The sequence below is a fragment of the Pimephales promelas genome, chromosome 5, assembly GCF_988280905.1.
Source record: "Pimephales promelas chromosome 5, fPimPro1.hap1.1, whole genome shotgun sequence".
Taxonomy (NCBI): Eukaryota; Metazoa; Chordata; class Actinopteri; order Cypriniformes; family Leuciscidae; genus Pimephales; species Pimephales promelas.
In genome coordinates this window covers 34375692-34399121 of record NC_142773.1, presented here as the reverse complement: position 1 = coordinate 34399121, position 23430 = coordinate 34375692, and the positions used below count along the sequence as shown (strand labels likewise).

The 23430-nt window shown below is 36.4% G+C and overlaps 1 protein-coding gene across 1 annotated transcript in view; it reads left to right on the top strand.

Moving 5' to 3' along the window:
* Nucleotides 1–485: 485 nt before the first annotated feature.
* col11a1b (collagen, type XI, alpha 1b) overlaps nt 486–23430 on the top strand; it is an 86527-nt gene continuing 63582 nt past the window's right edge. Inside the window, exons 1-4 of the mRNA XM_039677664.2 lie at nt 486–870; nt 8700–8864; nt 11245–11458; nt 12157–12319. Coding sequence (XP_039533598.2) covers nt 756–870; nt 8700–8864; nt 11245–11458; nt 12157–12319 — 657 coding nt within the window. The 5' untranslated portion in view covers nt 486–755. The remainder of the gene's footprint in view (nt 871–8699; nt 8865–11244; nt 11459–12156; nt 12320–23430) is intronic.

The following is a 23430-nucleotide window of genomic DNA, read 5'->3' as shown; positions in this document are numbered from 1 at the left end:
ATGCTTCTTGGGGAATTTTAAATGGTCTACCCCAGACCAATTTTTGGTTTGCCTCTAAGCAACATTTTTACTGTTTAGTGTATAAACTTTCCAACTTTTTAGGCTAGTGGAGCAAATGGCATTTCATCAGGCCTGCAGTGGAAATAACAGACAGGACAAAGAATACACTATAAAGTATATAAAACATAGCCTATTACCAAATGGTAATCTACGAATGTAAGAAATAAAGTAAGTTGTGAAATGCTATGAAGATAGTCCTTATCCAGTCCTCTGTCACTGATTCAGGATGACAATCAATAGGTGACTCTCTCCTCTGGTAAACCGCTGTTCCATCACCATCATCCCGGTGTTGTGTGATCCGTCAGATTCACCTTTGCTCTAAGCTTTCCGGGGAACGGTGTCAAACTTTTGAAGCTCACATCAAAATAATGGGCGGATCTTTCCAAGACTAGTGATTTTCCCGTGTTCGTTTCTTTTTCCTCACGGGTCAGGTTTAGTCCACACGTCCAACCCTCCTAAAGACTTGAGCTCTTCAGGGAACAAACGGGTTTCCTTTTTTTTTTCACGAGAGCCCGTTTACCTTCAGTCTGAGAGACTGCTGGGCGGAGGGACTAAGAAGTTTGTTTTCGACGAAAACCAATTGATTTGATTTTTTGTTTATTTTTTTGCTCATGGCAGTGCAGAAATAAATAACAATAATCTGGATTGTGGAATAAGAACGAATTTCAAATAAGACACAGTTGAGGGCGCCGGTCATGGATAAGGAAAGGTGGTCGACGAGATGGAAAACGAAAAAGTGTCTCAGAAACTCCGTTTTAAGTGCAATCTTCAGTCTGACTTTTGTCCTACAAGCAACACATGTGAGAGCAGGTAAGGAAAGGTTGAGGAGCATCGTCGCGAGCAAAGTGATGCCATCATTAGTATAGAGACTTTGTAGCTACAAATGTAAGGGACTTAAACTGTTTGAGTGCATTTCAGCGTCAAAATATAATTAAAATACCGCATATACCGGCTATATATTGCGAAATTTAGCTATTGGCTGCATCTCAAAACCTGAGCTGCCTACCTAGGCAGCATTTGGGGTATCATAGACACGTTTCGAGGTCAAACCGCATTTGAATCGCATTTGAACCGCAAACCTGAATGCTGAAAAAGAGCATTCAAAAATATATTTGAGTTGGGATCATAATGCTCAAAATGTTTGATGAGAAAAAAAATTGATGAGAATAAAAACTAACTCGTTGAGTAGGCTAACTTAGGTGAAATCAGTGGCGCAAGTTGTGATGATAATTGGATTATCTTTGACATCCACAGTATTTTGATGTTTATTTTGAAAAATATGTAGATTTTTTTATTTATAGATATACTTCTAGTAGCCTACATTGATGCAGCAATTGAAATTAGGCGGAAGAGTCTATCAAGACAGATATTTTATTTCAAGGTGTGCAGCCTATGTATCAGAGTGGTATGGTATGCCAGAAAAAAAAAATCCTTTTTAGTAATTTTTTTAATATATATTTTAAATACCAGTTAATTAATATCACTGGTGACATTGATCTTCAAAGTTTTACATATAGAAAACAATTTTAATGGAGGCTTTTTCACTGAAAATAATGATTTAGTAAATAGCAGAAAGTCTAGTCTTCCCTAATTTGGTAATATAGTAATTATAGTTGACCTTGAGACAGCATTTATGGAACTGCACTACCCTGCACACACCAGCGAGGCACTCGAGTGCCCAGAATTAGATTGTGAAATTGCATTACTCAGACTGAGAGAGATACCGTTTCTCCACACTATCCCAGTCCACACTAAAGACCGGTCTATTGTCAGAAAGCTACTGTAGAGGTGCTATCTGATTTTGACACATTGTCTACTATTAAAGTGGACGCTTGAGTATTTTAATTAAAGTGGCCCTATCCACAATGTGTACATTAAGTCATCAAAAATAAGTTAAATCAAAACTCAGGCATTATATCCTTCTACCTCACCTGAGAGGATCACAAATAGTTTTTATACATTGTCTTTCTAATAGTCTCTCCTGCTATAAGGACATCCAAAACATAACAATTACACTGTAAAGTGATAAATATTATATTCCTTTGTTGTTGTTCTAATGGCCATTTCAGATATGTAACATGCCTCTTTCAAAATGGCTGATAATGTCTTCAACACATTGCACATCTGCAGGCTAATTTAGGAGGTGGGGGTATTTTAAAGTGAGCTTTCACATTTTTGGTTTAATAATAATCTTGACCAACTTCATTATATCCATACCTTTTGGCTCTTGTTTTCTGGATTGTTTATTTGAACTGAAATCCATATAAGACACACAAAGTCCACATGAGATATTGGCCACACCCACTGAGTTATCCAATGATTCAACCAATGAGGATGTAGGGCCTTTTTTTTTTTTTGCATTTGATGTTTGTCATATTACGGATAGCGATGATGTCAAGTGCTTGGATGATGTCAAGTTGTGTCGTGTCGTTGATGTCGTGTCTCTTGTGTATTTTGACATTTCTGCCAGATTTCTTCAAGGTTTTTAGTAATTTCAGAGGCTGAATTACACAGACGATAAAATATTTTCTGCTAAATTCTTTTGTCATATTTTATTGTGAAAAGTCAGCCGTGTCATTATCCAGGACACTGCCCCTCCCCAAGTAGAATAAATGGAAAATACAAAGTATAAAAATCATCCAGCACTTTTAATTGTGGATGTGCATTTGGAGCAATGTGCTTATTTGCTGCATTAATAGATTTTGGATACTGAGATCTTTTAAGAGCTTCTGTGGTGGGGTGGGGGGATGGGGGGGGGGTCCTATTCTGGTCTATTCCTGCCAATTCTCCACATCTGGAATATATGAGGCCTTTAGGTATGCAGTAATGCTGAGAGACATTCTGAAGAGCACAAAGAGACCTTTAGTTTAGAGTTTAGAAAAGAAAAAACAGTAGCACTGCAAGAGGCTCGTAAGATTATTACCTTCTCCTTTAAGAGTTGGATGAGTTTTGCTCAGACTTTTTTTTTAGAATGATAATGCTCAGGGCTGCCCTTTGTTTTGTCAGTGGTGGGTTACGCTGGATGGAAACTCTTAACAGACTGATTTGACAAAGCTACATTAGGGCCTGACCACATCATTAAGCTCACAAACGTGCACGGATGTAGACATGCTGAGCTTTATTGTGTGCAGCTGTTTTAAAGTTATCAAGAAAATCAGGATGTTCCAGGCAAATATTTCAGATTTTTTTTGTATAATAAACATTAATAAAATCTTTAATGATTCCTATGGGCTATGGGCTACTATTTAAAAAATATGAAGCATCCTGCACATAAACTACTGATCAAAAGTTTGGGGTCTTAAGATTTGTTTATGTTCTTCTCACCAGGTTGCATGGTGTTTTTTTTTAAATTAGTAAAAAATTGTAAAATATTATACAAAAAATGTAATTTTAAATATATATTTTAAAATATATTTTAATAAGTTGTTTTAGCAGCTATTACTCAAGCAATACTCATCTAGTGTCACATGATCCTTCAGAAATGATTAAAATTTGCTGATTCGGTGCTCAACAAACCATTCTCCTATGTTGAAAAATGTTTAATATTATTGTGCTTAATATTTTTTGAGGAAACCAGCATTATTTAATCAATAGAAAGTTTAAAAGAACAGCATTTATTTGAATATATATATATATATTCTGATTCCGATTCTGATTCCGATTCTGATTCCGATTCTTAATTTGAACGATTCTGATTCCGATTCTGATTCCTTGTTTCGATTCCAGTTCCCAACAATTCTCGATTCCGATTCTTTTAAGAGGCAGGGTCAAAAAAGTTTAGCTAACCTTGCTAACCAACGGTCTTTCTGAAGGAAATACTCCTTCTGTCACAAATACTCCTTTTGTCACAAATTTTGCATTTTGCCGAGATTTCGTTATTTTTAGAAAAGTGAAGCCACACTTTGGGCCGCCGACGTAAGCTACTCATGTTCGACTCGCGCGGTTCTGCCAACACTTCCGGTAGATGCTTCTTCGTTGGTGTTGTTCAGCGGTTTCTTCTTCCGGTCGGCGGACTGTGAATATCGAAACTAGGAATCGAAATTTTAACTTTTGAACGATTCCGGGAAAAATGAAAAGTTAGTCCCGGTTCCAATCGATACTCGATTCTCGATACCCAACCCTAATTGCGGCATGAATAAATGAATTGCTTTGTTTTTCTATTTTTGGCTTTATTTTACAACTACAACTCAAACCAGTCAAGTAATGTTTACAAGGTTTTTCTGAGTAACGAAGGCATAGAATGCAAACAGTACAGATTACTAAGAAATTTTAAGTAAGTTCAAAAAATTATTGGACATTAAGTAAAGTTAACAAAAAAATTCTTAGAGAAGATTTTACAGATATGTATTTATATTCACTCTACATAAATGTAATGCATTGTTGCTAAATAAAAGTATTAATTTCATTAAAAAAAAATAAAATCTTACTGAGCTCAAACCTTTGAACAAAAATAGTCCCCTTATCTTAGAGTAGAAGTTTGTGTTTTCAGGCATTAGGAGGACTTAGTTGGTGGTACATTGAGGCAAAGTTATCTGTAGGCTGTGCCATGCCGACACCATAATGTGTTCAGCATGTTCAGTAACCCTAAAAAAGCACCACCCTTCAGCTCCTGGCCACATATGTGGAACAGGAACCACCGGATCAGCACTTCCTGCACGCGCCTACCATATGGTTACAGAAAATAATGGGGAAAAAGGTCAAATTTTACTTACATTTTTACAGAAAGTATAAAGAGGAGATATTGAATAATATTTTTGTTCTGCTCTTGACCTTAAAATGAAATTTAAATATAATTAAATGTAACTGTGACGACCAAGTGTCTGACTGACTTTTCCACTGTCTATTTTTAACAAACGCAGCTCATCGTCCTACAATGGTTTTACTGGTTTTTATTGCGCTTTACACACAGTGTTATAGGGCTGATCTATCAAAAAATACTGCAGTATGATCCTTCTAAAGTGCTTTCCCAGGCTTAGTTGAGTGGGACAGGGTGGAAAATGAGCCCTTTTGTGATGTCAAAGCATATGAAAATAAAACCCTGATTTGAATCCAACACTAAGGAGTCTAGAGCGAGAGTAATGAGTCTTAGCAAATAGCCATTCTTGTTTGTATGGTTTATTGTTTTTAGGCCTTTGAAAGGGATACTTCCTGTCTGCTGCCTGACCAGCAGACAAATATGTCTGTTTGACCTGACTCAGAAGTTTTTGTAGTCTCTGGTAGCGGGGGAGTAAGAATAGGAGTGTTTATGTGCTAGTCATCCATTCGGCCTCTGTTCCTATTCCCTTAAACCTCTTGAGATTCAGAGACTTCACGCAACTCGGCATCCTCAACCACAACGTTCGTAGCGGTGATGACAAACAGATGCGTCTTAAAGGGACACAGAGTTGTGTACGGTTAATGATGGATGTTAGTAACCCAGCTGATACTCTTATCTCCCTGACCTCGCTCGCATCCTCATTCATCAGTCTCGAGTGAGGCCGGAACTTTTCCTTTTCAAGGCATCAAAGACGAAGTCCAAAAGACTCAAGCAGAGCCATAAATCACATTTCAGTGCTGCTCAGAGTACACTTTACAGTACCAGCCTCTAAATTGCCATATTAATCATATCATAAATCTCTCAGCCTGTTTAAGCATTAGTATAGATTTGTTAGGGATCATTAGAAATTGGCCGTTTGTGGGGTGCAGGCTGAGCGAAACCAGAACCTTTCATATTTGACATTGGCAGTAGCAACATAATAAAGGGTAGTACCTGACATATTGGTGGAGTTGAACTGCTTGTAAAGTTTGGGTCGTGCTGAGCTGCCACAACCGTAGAGGAGCATTGACCAGCACCACTGACTTTAACTCCGGGAATGTTTGGCTTTGTAAATGGATCTGCGTGTACGGGGGTCAATTATCCCTACTGGATACTTCTTCACATCTTTACTGCTGTTCTGCTTGGGTTCCTTTTAAAAGTACAATTGCTTCATTGACGGTCACAGCATATGCAATGGCAGGGGAATTATGTACAGTAAAAGTGTCAGTCAGAGTTAGCTTTGTTGCGAAATGACACGTGTGGCACCAAGGGGGAAATTTGGGAATTTGTTTGATCGTATCAACACGTAAATGTCCTCACTTGTTGAATGATAATTGACTGTAGATATGCTGACTCCACACTGTGGTCATTATTCAAGGCAGGATAAGGATAAGTACGCCTGATGCACAAGGGAAAGCAGTCTAATTGAGGTTAACAATATGTATTGAAACTGGCTTCTTGTTTTTAAACTTGGAAAATGTCATACAATTACATAATAACCCTACTGTACTTGGAAGAAATTGTGAAAAATAAATGGATGTTTTTATCTGAGAACAGTAGTTCCCTTTCAGTCGGTCACGTCGGTCCTATTTGTCAGTCACCATCGCGCACCATTTCACGTGTACGATCACACCGGTGTGATTAGAATGGTCAGTGCATCACGTCATCAACTGCTAAATTCAAACTCTCGCGCGTTGGCTAGCGCTGAGCCAGAGACGGACACGCTCAGTGCTGTCATATATCACAACTATTGAGTGTTTTCAACCACATAATGTTTATTTTAGGTTTCTGACATTTAAATTCGCATAGGTACTAGCAAAACAATGATACTGACTTTGTAAAATACACACTGATGTCTATGGAAGCGGCAATAATTATCCTTTCAGTTATAATAAGACGACACGTTTTGTTCATATCAGATACACATTTTGTAAGTAGCTTAACATTTGACCCTATCCACAAGTTTCCTACGCCCCATGAGGCCTTGCGTCAAAAGTGGGCGCGACTTCCGGTTGGAAGTAAACAAAGCGCGACTTGACATGCTTGACACTCGTTCATTCAACAGTTGACAGTCATTCAAGTTATAGCGATCCGAACTAGCTAACGATGTGGGAACACAACCTCAAAGAAATTAAAAAGGGTGAAATAACAGTACCTTTACCCTCCGCAGTTGTTGATTGGGAGTATTATAATAACATTATTAATAATCAATACTCATCAAGGCATGGTGACAGACAGTTGTGCGAGCTGACAAACAATTCAAATAAAAAATACACACTTAGTCATTGTGCTTTGGAGTTTATTCAAAATTATAAATGCATGTTCTACTTGAATACATTAACTGGCACATTTGGTATTCTGTCAACACAGGCTTTGATCCTGAGTTTAGGTGTAACATCAGTAGCGAACAGCCAATCACATGCTGATAGAGTTTATAGAACATTAAGAATTTAAACAAATGTACACAGGAAGATTCGTCGTCTTTTGGGATGTGATGGAAACTACAGTCGTTGGCAGGATCAGAGACGGGCTCTGGCAGGATCACTCTGATTTCGTTTTCAGCTTATGTTCAAAACAATCACGTTTAAACCACTGAATTAGTTTAGTCCGGTTATACATACAACCGTGCACAGCACATGTTGTCCCTGAGCTCCGTAACGACATCTCTCATAAAGATTTGCGTCTTTAAATAGTAAAATAATTCTCAGAAAAACAGCTAGCCTCTTCGCTAACTAACACAAAATACCATTGGAATGCTACTTCCGCCGTGTCACCGGAAGTTTCACCCACTTTATTTTTTACAGGAGCGCCCCTCGGAAACTTGTGGATTCTTCTCCCAGTTCACCGGCCACTTACTTCATGTATTTCGTGAGAAGTGGAGGAACTGACGTTGTAAATCCAGCAGATCCGATTCTCTGAACTGTAAAACAAACTAAAATGGCGACACCCATTGTGCATACAGCTCAACTAACGCAATCGCTATAAAGATGTTTAACCCTCCTGTTACCCTCAAATCTGATAACACTTTTTACCCTCTGGGGTCAATTTGACCCCAGTAATTTAAACCTCCACAATATGTTTATTTTTTTTACAAAGGTTTGTCTCAGTTAATTTATGTCTTTGTTGACTACTTAAGTAACGTTTTAAGTTGACATATTTTTAATAAAAAAGGAAAAATTACATAAAAGCAAATCATCATTCATTCAGCGCTGTGTTGTGGTTGCGCTGTGTCATGTGACAAGCAATGACGCATCACCATGGAAACATTAAAGTGGCAAGTTCTAAATTACGGTCGCCTTGAAAAACTCAGATAGAATATTTTAAACTTGCGCGTGAAAGGGTTAAACGTATCTTTGGATAGTGCGGCTTAATCTTTCCCACATTGTTTTTGTAATATGTTTGTATCCATTGACAGACACTAAGTGTTATTGTTGCTGTAGACTTTTCCTCATTTCTCATCCAGACATTTGTTAACAGAATTATGCCTTCAGTTAAATTAGAAAAACAAATGGAAATAACTGTATAAATAATGCAGTAACACTTTACAATAAGGTAACATGAAATAACCATAAGCAATACATTTGTTAACGTTAGTTAATAAAAATACAGTCATTCATTGTGTATTAGTACATGTTGAAATTAACATTTACAAAGATTAAAAATGCTGTATGGGTGAAGTTCATTGTTAGTTCATGCTAACTAATGAACCCTATTGTAGAGCATTATACCAATATTGTTTTGGTTTGATGTTTCAAAGCTACTGATGCTAATATTGTTTGTATACCAATGAAATTACGAAAATGACAAACGCTTTGATCATAGCCCTCAACGTTCTACCTCACAGCTGAACCCGTGGATGTGCTCAAGGTCTTAGACTTTAAAAGTTCACCTGAAGGAGTGAAGAAAACACAAGGCTTCTGCACCAACCGAAGAGGATCCAAACCAGATGTGGCCTACCGAGTGGACAAACAAGCTCAACTCAGCTCCCCAACCAAGCAGCTCTTCCCAGGTACATGATTTCTTCTAATCTGTACTCTCATCTCTTACTTTTAAATAGAGTAACTGTTCTGGTTGGGCAAGGCTGAGAATCAAATGTAATTGGTTTTCTCTTGCAAAATGACATTTTAAGTTGTTTATTTTTCCTCTTTGAAATGCATCCAACAGGAAGTACATAATGTAGCTTGACCGTCTCACTTAAATGCATTTGGACGGTTTACAATGCAGAAGTCTGATGCCCAGATCTTGATGAATGAATTAAAGGCATATTTATTGTTCTAAGGAAGAGTCGATTAAGAAAGAAGCTACTTTTTTTGACAACATAGGCTGATAAAATGTATCTGTAAAATAACGGTAAATACTGGCATCAGAGTCACCAGCAGTCTATTGTAATTCTAACGTATAGATACTGTGAAATTACTCTACAGCTTATTACCATAAAAATTAAATACAGTATTTTGCAGTATTTTTATTCTACAGTAAAATACTGGCAGCAGAGTTGCCAGCAATATACTGTAATTCTATGGTATTAATACTTTTTAAATAATTTATTAATATTAATATTAATAATTTACCGTAAAATTAGATTATTCCAATCTAAAAAAATAATAAAACAGCTCAATATAGTTAAAAGAGTAGTTCACATTAAAAAAAAAATTGCTGATAATTTACTCATCCCCGTCATACAAGCTATCTATGCCATTCTTTCTTCAGTCGAAAAGAAATGAAAGTTTTTGATGAAAACGTTCCAGGATTTTTCTCCATATAATGGACTTCAATGGGAACCAAACGGTTCAAGGTCCAAAAGACATTTTCAGTGCAAACTGTTCAAAGGGCTTTAAACGATTTCAGACGATGAATAAGGGTCTTATCAAGCAAAACAATCGCTCATTTAAAAAAAAAAATATAGCAAAGTTTAAGTTTTATAAGCTCAAATGGTCTCCTTGCTCTGTTAGGGTTAGGGTGTGATGCACGTTCGTGACTCTCCTATTCGAATTCGTTCATCAAAATGAACAAAACTTTTCCCAAGTCAACTCGTTCATTTCGTTCGTAGAATGAACCAAATGACACGAAAAAAGATTTGTTCATTTTGATAAACGAGTTCGAACAGGAGAGTCACGAACGCGCATCACAGAACAGAGCAAGGCGACCATTTGAGCTTAACTTTGCTATTTTTTTATTTAAATGAGAGATCGTTTCACTTGATAATACCCATATTCATCGTCTGAAATCGTTTAAAGCCCTTTGAACAGTTTGCAGTTTGCACTGAAACTGTCTTTTGGACCATGAACCGTTTGGTTCCCATTGAAGTGCATTATATGGAGAAAAGTCCTGGAATGTTTTCTTCAAAAACATTAATTTCTTTTCGACTGAAGAAAGAAAGACATGGATATCTTGGATGACATGAGGGATGAGTAAATTATCAGCAATTTTTTTTTTAAAAGTTAACTACTCCTTTAAGTGTTTGATGGTTTCATGTAATTTGCAAAAATTACTTGCCGCTGGTACTTTTTCCCAATGAGCCTGGGTTTCTTGCTAATCATCCATGACTAGCTAAACAAATAATAAGTGAAAAGATCTTAACTGCTGTACTGTATGTTGTTTGTAGAGTAACACAGATGATGAACAAATACTTATTAAAATGATGGCTATTTGACATAGTAACACTAATCGATAAAAAATAATGTGCCCTATGTCCCATGCATGGTAAGCACAGTTTTGAGTACAATTTTTACTAATGGGATATTGAGAATCTCTCATTATTTTCCCAGTTTATAACAACAACATCATATACATTTACAAGTTTAGTCCTATTAAGTTGGACCCTCTGTTGTTCTCTGTGTGTTGGGTATATTCCAAATTGGCCAGACCGCAAAGGGTAACTGAGGCACAAAATTAAATTTATTATTAAATTTAAAATAAGGAGATTAAATTAACAATTCTTTTTTTGTGATTTTTGGCTGAAATAAAATGGCCTCCAAACCCTATGGTTTTAGGACTGGAAATTTCAGCTAAATAGTATGTTGGCAAGAAAAAAAAAAAAAACATCCCTCAAGTTTGGCAAAGAGAACAGCATTTCAGATATTGGTACAGTAGTTTGTGGACCGGTTTATTTCCACCCTACTGCTCATACAACCCATTTGATTGTAAATCTGTTATGTCACCTGACACCTTGTAAAGTTAACATGCCAACAGAAAAGACAAACTGTTTCATACATCGTTAAACTGCCCTCAACAAACGATCTTGGGTTGTTGTAAAAGGGCCATTGCAGATTACGAGGCCCGTTTAGATCACACTACACTGTCTGACGGTCTTAGCTCATCTCTGCAACAGAAAGGAAGACAAGCAAATGAATCATCAATAACCCACAATGTCTTTCCTGTATCTTCAGGAGGAGTATTCCCTCAGGATTTCTCCATCCTTATGACAATCAAGCCAAAGGCAGGAATACAGTCCTTCCTTTTGTCGATATACAACGAGCAGGGCATCCAGCAGCTGGGTGTGGAGGTGGGCCGCTCGCCTATCTTCCTGTATGAGGATCAGCATGGGAAACCCGCTCCTGAGGATTACCCCCTTTTCCGTGCAATCAACCTCGCAGATGGAAAGCAAGTTGACTCTTAATTTGTATTTTTTTTTTTATAAGTGTTTATGAATGGGCCTTAGCGTGGTTGTGTGTGTGTGTTTAACAAGCTGTACAGTTTTCATCAACTGGCCGTTGAATGTGTTTGGATTGGTAATGCAATTTGCGTATGAAGTTTTCCTAATAGCTAGTTTAGTCCACTGTGTTTATTATTGGGACTATTTTCCATCTGCCTATTCATTTATTTATCTATATAGATATAATTAAAGTAGGACAATAGTGGGATGTTAATATTCAGCCATATGCGACCAATAAAGCAAAGCAAACATTTACTTGAAAAGGATACGAGAACGGCAGTAAGCTTCTGTGCTTTTGATTAGCCACATTGATTTTTACATGTGATAAAACAATTGTGTATTCTCACAATTCATGTAATAAAGACTTTTTTTTTTCATTTCATTGAAAACAAATGGTGTTAAACAAATACAGCTTTTGAATATTTATAACTGAGTCAACATGAGAGACAGTGTTGAGAAAATGTGCATGGACAGAGAGAGTGCTGATTGTCTTTTCTTTAGAAACATCCTGTACTAACACAAACCTCCCTAAACGGCAGGCAGTTGTTTTTTTCACTAAATAAATGTAAATGTACAAAGACCCAAACATGCGTTTTAGAACAATAGTTCTTCATGGCTCTTTTTTGTTGTATTTCCTCCCCAACAGGTGGCACCGTGTGGCTATTAGCATCGAAAAGAAGGCCGTTACAATGATTGTGGACTGTAAGAAGAAGATCTCGAAACCACTCAGCAGAAGTGACCACTCAATCATTAACACAGATGGCATCGCTGTCTTCGGCACCAGAATCCTGGACGAGGAAGTTTTTGAGGCAAGCAAAGCTGTTTTTATAAAAACCTTGGTAGATACTGTCCTGTTATGATTTTTGGAAAAGTGTAGGCCAAGGATAAACTCTCTGAACAAATGGTACAACATCTCTGTGACTAGGGTGATGCCCTTTCAGAAAGAATTGTACATTTATTAAACCATATTAGTATCTTTTGAAAGTACCGCCCCAGTGACAGCTGTTGTTCCAGGATACTCACAGTGTTTAGTGTGACTCGAGTTGATTTGGGATTCCTGACATGAAATGATTTGATTTACTGCAGTGTCAAATGTTGTTTGTGAAGAGATGAAGCCCCTAATTTTCACTTATGAATGATGTCAGGGCATGTCAGTGGGTTTTATTTGTCCATAGATCATTAAAAGATGCTGAAAACTTGTACATTGTACATTTGAAGTTTACATATTTGGAAAATTTGTAGATCTGTTGAGATTAGTGGGAGTGGCTTATTAACACAGTGACCTGTTGTGACATTTAAAGGGTTAGTTCACCCAAAAATGAAAATTAAGTCATTAATTACTCACCCCCATGCTGTACCAACCCAGTAAGACCTTCGTTCGTCTTCGGAACACAAATGAAGATATTTTTGATTAAATTTGAGAGCTGTATAACTACCACATTGGCTCCTAAGGGACTGCCTCTTGACGGCCCAGAAAGGCAATGAAGAAAATGTTTAAATATCCCAAGTGACTACCGTGGCTCAACTATATGTTTATCAAGCGACGAGAATACTTGTTGTGCGAAAAAACAAACAAAAATAACGAGTTTATTCGACTATTTCTTTTCTTCCTTGTAGGCCAGAAACGAGACTTCCTTAGATTTCCACGACGCATGCGCGAGAACTGAATTGAAGTAGTGTAAGTAGATCGCAATTCTCGCGCATGCGTCGTGGAAATCTAAGGAAGTCTCGTTTCTGGCCCACAAGGAAGAAAAGGAATAGTCGAATAAACTCGTTATTTTTGTTCGTTTTTTCGCACAAAAATTATTCTCGTCGCTTGATAAACATATAGTTGAGCCACGGTAGTCACTTAGGATATTTAAACATTTTCTTCATTGACTTTTTGGGCCGTCAAGAGGCAGTCCCTTAGGAGCCAATGTGGTAGTTATACAGCTCTCAAATTTAATGAAAAATATCTTCATTTGTGTTCCGAAGACGAACAAAGGTCTTACGGGGTTGGTACAGCATGGGGGTGAGTAATTAATGACTTAATTTTCATTTTTGGGTGAACTAACCCTAACTAACCCTACGTCCACATTAATCCGGATACATTTGAAAGCGGGGGTTTTGTTTAAAAACGCTCTCCGTCCACACTAGCGTTTTCAGATGTTTTCAGAAACTCCTAAATAGACTTTACTGCGCATGCGTGAATATGATACAGATGGGAAAATAAATAATAATGTCATCGCACAATAACAGGATAATTTTATTTAGCAAAATATCTCACCATCACGGATGCGTCCAGGTCGCATTCAGTCACCATATGTTTGGTCTAAAACGCAACTGCTCTCCTGTTTTGCCGCAGGACAGCAAATGTGAGTAGACTACATTATCTGTTATCTTTGCAGTACTGTGCTATGAAGAATAGCACATATTAAGTAACATAGAAAGTAACAAATTTTAGCAATAGTGTAAAAATGAATAACACATAACAGGCACAATACCGATAAACATGAATATCTATTGGTACTACATGGATCACATGACTAAACTTACGTCATCGTTTTGAAATACCTCCGGTTTCACTGTCCACACTACAACACGAAAACGGCGTTTTCAAATTTATCCACTTTGGAGAGCGTTTTCCAAACGATACGTTTTTGTTGACCTAAAACGCCGTCTCAGTGTGGACGGAAGGCCAAAACGGAGAGAAAAATATACGTTTTCAAACGAAAACGTATTAGTGTGGACATGGCCTAAGAGAATTAGACTAGGTGGTTGTTTTCTATTAAAGGAACAGTTTTTCTTTCCCATAGAAAAGACGTTAATATCTCAACAGTTTATCCTCAACAGCAATATGATTAAATGAAGGCTTTTCCCTTATCCAAGGCACACATTTTACGATTTCTGAATCCATGACCTTGACATTGTTAAAGCTATACTCTACTGTTTGATCAGCAGAAACACATCTACTACGTCTAAGATTTTTCTCCTGAGGATGTTTCAAACCATGCTCAGATTTCCCAAGATATCAAAGCCAGAGATTTTACTATGAACTTGCCATTTTATCTGAGCTATGCCATCCACAAGGATGTGTACTGCGATGTTAAGGCTCTGTACTCTCATTGTATGTCAATTGTTGTTTCATTTTAATTTTGACAAAGGGATTTTTTGAGAAATATCTGAGGCAAAATATATACTTGCTAAATAAATTCAACATAACTATCCTGACTGAGGAATAAAAGAGCATACAAGATACAACTCAGTGGAAGTGCAACACCACATACTCAACAAAATTCACAAATCAAGTATTCCATTCACATCAATCCTGTGTAATTCGGTGCGCCCGATTGCGAGACAATATCTGCAGAGTCTGTCTTTGATGTGAGCTGAAGGAATGCTGTCTAATAAGAACAGCATGCTAAATGTTCGCCTCAGGTTAGAGATGTCGTACAGCACAGGAATCTTTTGAAATTCTGATCCCATTTCTTCCTCTTGCCTGCTCGTCCCAGTGTTAGTCAGAGGGTTGTGATGAGCCTGCAAAATATATAGCCTGAGAGGTAAATCTGCCATAGTTAATGGGCTCGTTTTCAGCAATCACTTAGCATTTCATCTCTCAATTCTTCCACCCACTGTACGATTGCTCGTAATGTTGGAAACTATTTCAAATATTGCTGCCCAATGGTAAACACAGATGTTTCAATCAAGAGAGTTGCTTTTCATACATTATGATGAAAGCGATGAACTGTCAAAAGCATTGATAATAGGTTTTAGCACTGTTTTCTGTTTGCTTTGTTTTATGTCAAACATAAAATGCAAGTTTGGATATTTTGGTGTGTGTAAAACAAAATATATGAGCCTTTGCCCAAATCGCCCATTTGCAGATAGATTCATTAAATGGCTTACAAGTTATAAGGAAGGAAGTATTAGTATACCCGGGACACCCTGGGTGTGTATTCGCAGTAATGACATTTGTGGCTTTTCAGTTGGTTGATGTACTAAACTTTCCTCTAGATGGAGAGAGTATTTGCACATGCTTAGTTGTGTTTGTTTTTGTGTGTGTTTTGGAAGAGAGCTAAGGTCACAACCTACCCACTAGATAGCCATATAAGAAATACATTTATATAAAACAGCTCAAAAGCAGGAAATCTGATGACTTCTGTGATAATCTCTTATTTGACTTCTGGAAAATTGCTGCTTTGGACTGGCAAACATTATGATTTTTACTCACAAAGAAAACATTAACCCACTTTTAGAAAACCATAACATACTACCCCATGGTGTCAGGACTATGTTCTCCTTTAGTTATTCCAGGGGCACATTCAAGTTCAAAACGGTGCCCAACGTTTTGCTACGGTTTCCGGGTTGAACGTCATGTTTCCTGGAAACGCTGTGCAACGGGGTTTGAGATACGTTTTCTCTTGTTTGGTGGGTGTGTCAGAACTGCAGTCCAATCAGCAGCAACATGTATATTAAGCACACGGTATTATAGTGAACTCGCACAATGGGTTCAAGGAAAGTATTTTATAAATGTGTTCGATGCAGCTCGGTATACACAACATCTGTTTGTTGTAAGTTTTATTGTAAAAATATAGGATATCAACATGATGTAGTTGTTAATATGTTTAGCTTCATTGCAAGTGTATGACATTTGATATAGAAATAAAAAATGGTAATTAGTTGCTTTTCCTGAAAATGAGAAAGAAAATAGGGTATTAAAACTGTATGAACTACAAATAAAGTCAGTATGTGAGGCTAAATAGATTGTGTTTTAGTCTGAATTAGGTAAGATGTGTGCTTTTAGTTTCCACAAATCCCTTCACTCGATTGGGATGTTCACTTGTGTTTTGGGCGGCAAGTGCAGTAACTGTAACATCGGACTTTGTGTTCTGTTTATGGTGCAAGGACGCGCCTTCCCGAAGGGGGAGGTAATATCATGATTGTGTTCTGTTTAGACGTTCCTGTTTCCCTTCTATATCTCCTTGGTTTCTCGTGTGCTCGTTTAGTTACTAACTAGTGTCACCTCGGTTTCATTTAGCTCCCTTTGTTTTCCTTGTGTATTTATAGTCCTCAGTTTGTGTTATCAGTTGTCTGTTCTTGTCTGTGTTAAGTATATGGCCTGGAACATTGCATTGACATAATTGATGATTACATAAATTACTCAATTTGCATGAAATGCATTGACTTTTCACGTGTTTATGTTCCCCAATGATGGCAACTCCCAGTCATACTGAAATGCAGAAATATCTGGCCCAGTCTAAATTGTGGGATTTTTTTAAACAGCTGGTTATTTACAATGTCTGATGGATGAACTTGCGCCTCGATTGGAATCCTTTATTTAGATACAGTGTCAATTGTGGTAAAACTTCACAGTTTTATTGAAACTGCCATGTTTGATAGTGTCTTTATGGTTTGTGCTATTGTGAGTTAGTTAGAATGTGGTTGTTCAACTGTTTGATCATACAATGAACATATTCAAGCAGCCAAATTGGGAAAAAGAAGGGGAATAGTTAGATTAACCAATCAAAAAATATTATATATATATAATAATCAACCAAATTATCAATAGGTTCATTGATTGAAAAAATAATTGTTCTTTTAATAAGTGGTTATTCTGCACCTGCATGTGAATAATCTCCTTAGTGATTATTATTTAGCTTTATTGTTTAAAATTAGACAAATTCAAGTTTTACTGCTGTATTTAGATCATGCCTCAATCTTTGTCTTGCTGCAACTTACCGTGACAGAGGGTTTTTTTTTTTTTTTTTTTTTGAAATTCAGTTTCATGTTAAAAACTTGAATATACTTGTACAACAAAGTTCCACTGAACATCTTCTAGAAAAAATTGCTCCAATAATGGGGCATGTTTTCACACTATATGGAGTAACAACAGAAAGTATCAAAGGTTTTTCAGCAAAATGTAAAATAAGAAAACAATCTTGGAAAATGGTACAGCACAAATATAAAAAAGTAAACAACAAATGTATTAAACCATTGAATAGCAATACATAAACTGAATAGATTAATCACAGTTAAAACAGTTCACAACTTAAAGGGTTAGTTCACCCAAAAATGAAAATTCTGTCAGTATTTACTCACCCTCATGTTGTTCCAAACCTCTATGTGTTTATTTGTTCTGCTGAACACAAAGGAAGATATTTGGAAGAATGTTTTAATCAAACAGATATCAATCCCCATTGACTACCATAGTAGGAAAAAATACATTCTATGGTAGTCAATGGGGATTGAGATCTGTTTGATTAAAACATTCTTCCAAATATCTTCCTTTGTGTTCAGCAGAAAAAATAAACACATAGAGGTTTGGAACAACATGAGGGTGAGTAAATATTTTTGGGTGAACTAACCCTTTAAGAAATGCATGACAACCTTCCCCTATCTTTCTTGAAAAAAAAAAAATAATTTATGAAAAATACCCTTGTCCTGGGTCAGGTTAAAGTTCCATATATATATACTGGTCAACGTTCCATATATATATATATTATAATCTATCTTCAACATATATTTGACTCTGTTCAGTATGGTTTTATTGTGTTTTAATTTAACCTGCTTACACAACAGCAATTGCAAAAATATTATGATATTGTAAGTTTAGTTTAGAGTAATGAATTCACAAATAACTCTACTAAACAAACAAAACCACTGCTAGAGAAAACACATTTGTGTAATTTTACATTTGACTCCACCTTATAGTTAACTGGGATACATGCCTTGTGAAAACTAGTCCCCATATACAATATGGCTATTGTATAATAAAGTCATTGAATCTTCTCATCAGAACTTCTCTAGACTGTTCAGATAGATAGCATTTTGAAGAGATTCGCTATGCACATGTTCTTTTACTGAAGTTCTTTGCAAGGACTGTCTGTGAAGGAGGAGGTATATCTTGTCACTCTTGGCCAAGCAAGTAGCAAAGCTTAGCCAACCCTGTGAGATAGATATGGCACAGATTTAGCGATTTCTGGCTAGAAGTCCAGCATGTCATAAGTATTCCAAATTAGTGTTCCTTCGAGGACATGTGTTAGACATTTAGTGGATGGAAAAATCAAGCTGAATAACTGATCAAGAACAGAACATTTAGTTTTCAGATTATGACTCGGTGTCTCGCTTTATTTTTGAGATTTTTAGGACGTGTGATCATATTTTTGTTGAATATAATGTCTTTTTTGTCACTGAATAACAAATAGGTTATTTGAGATTCACCTACATGAATCCACCTTTTCACACGTGGTATTCATAGTGTCTTTTTTGCACACTGTGCGATTTTGGCCATCTGACAAATTTGGCAAATTCTAAAACATTCCTCTGATCCTAAGCTAAAATCAGAAGTCTTCGTTAGTTGACATGTTCACCGAAAGCCGTTTAATGATTGTAGATCGATCAAATTTGACCTCCAACAAAATTCTGGCAGTGTCAGAAGATTTGGCTCACAGTCCTGCCGTGTGACTTTTCAAATTGTCTTTTTATCACAAGCCATGACCAAAATTAACGTCAGAGATTTTTTTTTGTAGCCACCATTAATGCACCTCACATCACCGAACATGTCATTGATTGATGATGTAAAACTCCGGACAAGTTTTCTTGTGTGTGTCGGTTTTTAATGCGACTTGACTGCCGTACAGTCTAATATCTTACAGTGTGACATTACAGTGAGGATCATGTTCGTACAGTCTGACAAGCAACAATCATAAAGGACTATTATAAATCTCACAGTGTGCACCCGGCTTTACATTGCTATGCCAGTGTGGTGACAAATGAGTGAGTCAATGAATCATTGATTTAACCAATTCATTCAGGAATTAAACACCAGCTACCACTGTGTTGCTCAAAGAAGCACCTTTTGCATTTGTTTGGAACTGTTTTCATTTAAGGGTAATTAGCAATGCTGTGCCTTAATTGTAAGTTAGTTCATATTAAGTTGTTATTTATTGTAGGCCTATACTGTTTGACATGCTTGTATTGTTATAGTTACGCGATATAGTTAGTTCTGTTTTGTAATGCTAGAGGTGCAGAAACACCTTTCAACTGCATTTTTATGAGAGCTTTTTTTGTTGTCGGAGATGAGCTACTAGGTCTGAACTAAAAGCTTACTTCGTGACGGAGGCGCATCTGTGTTTCTAGCCTTTGCAGATAGCTTAAGCAGGTGTGAACCTGGAACTGTGACTGAAAGGAAAATATGATCATATGCGCTATGACTTGGTCGAGCTTTCACAGCTGTTTAAGAGATATTGTGTCCAGCTTGGTGTTTTATAACCAAAATCACAAGATGGACAACTTAAACCCACATTATTTTGCTCTTATCTGTCTATTAAGATTCTTTAATCACTTTTTGTGTTCCACTAAAAATAAAAACAGCATACGAGTGTGTAACTGAAGGCAGATACCGTTAGCTCTATGCTAAGTTAGTAGCTTGCCAAGCATGAAATGAATGAAGTGAATTTCATTTCATAATATTAGCTTGATTGAATTAAATGATTTTAAATTTTTAAGCATAGTTTGCCTCTCTTTTGATCGAATCATCTATCTCAAGTTATCTTGTGTTTAATGGTTTAATTGGTATAACTGGTAGGCCTAGGCTAAAACTAGACTCATTCATCCTCCTGTCATCAGACCTCCTATGGAAATACTGGTCCAACTGTTCATTACAAAGGCTATCATTTCCTCAAAGATGTTATTGCATGCGGTTACACATTTGGTCTTTCCACTCTCTCTCTCTTGTTTAAAAAAAAAAAAAAATCTTTCTATGTATCCTCTTCTCCCTGACTGGCCCCTGTCTGTGTCTTGCTCACTGCTGGGAAACATATTTTACTGTTTAACAGCTCCCAGTAGAGTGATAAGGTAACATTTGAGGCCTGCTTCAAGGCTCTGCGTCGGCTGCTGTTTGGAGGATTGCGCTGGAATGGGGCAAGCGAGTCGGGGGTGGGGTGTATTAAAGCTTGAAAAATCGTTTGATTTTTTTTTTTTTTTTTTTTTGCCTTAGTATGCTAGTGCTATTCAAAGTGTGCATGGAATCTGTCCCCCTGTGTATAAAATGAAGCTTTTTCCCCAGCTCTTGCCACAGAGACTTTTCATTTCATGAAAATGTGAAATAAGATCTGGGGGGCATTAGATACTCCACGATTTCTGCATTTGACAGACAGTTGCTGTTTGTGCTTCTTTCAAACAATCTGCATTTTCCATGATATCATTCCAGTCTATATTTTTCTCTGAGTCTTTCCAACCCTCTTTGTTGAATATCTAGGTTAAAGTGTCAGGAGGGATAACTTAGAAATATGGTGGACTATCTCAAGGCCCCCTTGAAAGTTTGTTGAGGCCCCCTAGTGGGCCCCGGGCCTCTTGTTGAGAACCACTTCACTAGAAGTTAACCCCTTCAGACCTGAATTATGTTTCAAGTTTCTGAAAAATATAAAAGTACATTTTCCCAGCTCATGAGGCTTCTATAAATGAAAACAAATGAATTTTTTTTTTTTTATATGATGGCTTTCATTGTGATTTTTTTTGTCCATTCCAATGGACATCAGGTCAAAACAGGTGTACTTCCGAAAAATGTACCAACATAAAATAAATTAATAAACATAAAATTTGTTGGTCTATACTTTAAGCTTTTTCTCAAGGTCAAAAAAATTCCAGCAGTATACCATTTCAACTATAATTTTGAGGTTTTTGTTTTACAGATTGCACATTGTTTGTAACAAACTAAATATCTTCGAATCAATCAATCTGGTCATTTTCTGTGTGCATCTTTCTTTTTTTAGATCAAAAACTTGAACATTATAACATTACAACTTTAATCGTAAGGTTTTTCCTTTATATATTGCACATTTGTTTATTCATAACAAAATAAACCTAGGAATCAATCAATGCATTCATGTTAGAGTCATTTCCGGTGTGGATCCTGTGTTTTCTTGTATTTTTACAGTACTGGCAGGACGGTTGCCAGCAAGTCACTGTATTTCGATTTCCAGTACCTAGTGTAATTTCACTTTACAGTGCACAAGATCAGTAATGCAAACTACAAAATAGTACTTTACTGTATTTTTACTGTATTTCGTAATTTCGCAATTTGATTACTGCTGTAATCAATTATACGGCATTGTACTGTAATATATATTGATACATTACTGCTAAATATTATTGTAATTTTCTAAATAGTTACTAATAATGATAATTTTATATTATAATAATATCATATAGTTATTTGGAAAATATATAGGAAAACAAAATACTATTGAAGTCAATGGCCACTGTCAGCTGTTTCGTTACCTACATTCTTTATAATACCTATTTTGTGTTCTGCAGAATAAAAACGGTATGAAACTCATACAGGTTGGGAACAACATGAGAGTGAGTAAGTGATGACAAATATAATTTGTGGGTGAACTATACCTTTAAAGGGACAGTTCACCCAAAAATTTAAATTACCCCATGATTTAACCTGGCCTCTCACCCTGGCCCTCACCACTCTAGCCATCCTAGGTGTATATTACATTCTCTCAGATGAAAACAATCAGAGTTATATTAAACAATGTTCTGACCCTTCCAAGCTTTATATTGGCTGTAAATGGTTGTTTTTGTTTTGAAAGTCCATAAAAGTGCATCTATCCATGATACAAGTGCATCTAGCCTTCATAAAAGTGCATCTATCCATGATAAAAGTAGATCTATGCATCATAAATGTGCATCTATCTATAAAAATATATATATTAATATAAAATATTAAAAATATTAATATTTAAGTTGTGCTTTAGATTTAAGTCAAATCCATACGTTCTTTTGGCCAGAAGTTATTTTACTATATAAAGTTTTAAATATGGATATTTTTCTTACATCTTCATCTTCCTCATTACTCCACATAAAGTCAACATCTGAGATATTTTCATCAGCTATATGTTCAAGCACTTCAGAACTGAATATTCTGCACATGAAAAAAATTTAAAAAATGTATCGGTACTGTGATATTATTTTTTTTATATAAAAGAAATTTCAATCAGCATTACTGAAAATGTGACTTCAGTAACAGGCTTTCAAACCTACTGTCCATTCTAATGGACAGACACATTTAAAAAAATCCTGATTTAAAATGTGCAATTCTAAAGTCGATTTTTAACTTTAATTAATAAGTTCAATCTTTCTATTTTACATACAAACCATGAAATACTGGAAAAAATATATACAAAATGTAAATATAACTTAGAAAATGTTGCTTGCTTCTGTGTTTGGAGTGAAGTGCTGACATGCTTCTCTTCAATGTAGTGTTTTTTATATATAATTACCACATGCAGAGCTTTTCTGGCATTTGATTGGATGACAAACGTCCAATCTCATGGACTGCAGGCTTTAAACTGGGTGAAATGCTCCAGAAGTAAAAAAAAAGGGGGCTGACATGTGATGTCCATTGGGTTGTTGACAAATGAAAATGTACCTTAAACTAGTAACAAATTAGGTCCAGTATGGACCTCCTTAATCTGATATGGCATGGATTTTCTAACAGGGACATACACATAACTTCACAAAAACACTCCTACTATTGCATAGTTCTTCCAAACTAACCTATTAGTTGAATATTAAAATAGGTTAGTATAGTGCTGCCGGCTCGAAGAGTCATTTTTTTTTTACTTTCAATAAATTGTCTTATTTATTGAATAATGTCGATTTGCATTTGACCAGTGTTCATTCCCCTAGTCTGTTGTCCTGCGACAGAGAGGTCACATGTCAGGTCATAGTGACTGTCAGAAATACCTGGAGGTTATTATTACAAAGTGCTGACAGTGGTAATCATACACACTTGGGTAACCTTTGGTCGGATTCAGTCTCAGTGCACACATAATGAACCAAACTTTCTTCTCTGGTCTTGACCTCTGACATTTAAAGCACACAGTCCTCACCTCAAACAGCAGAATAGGGCATTAACACTTCATCGGGT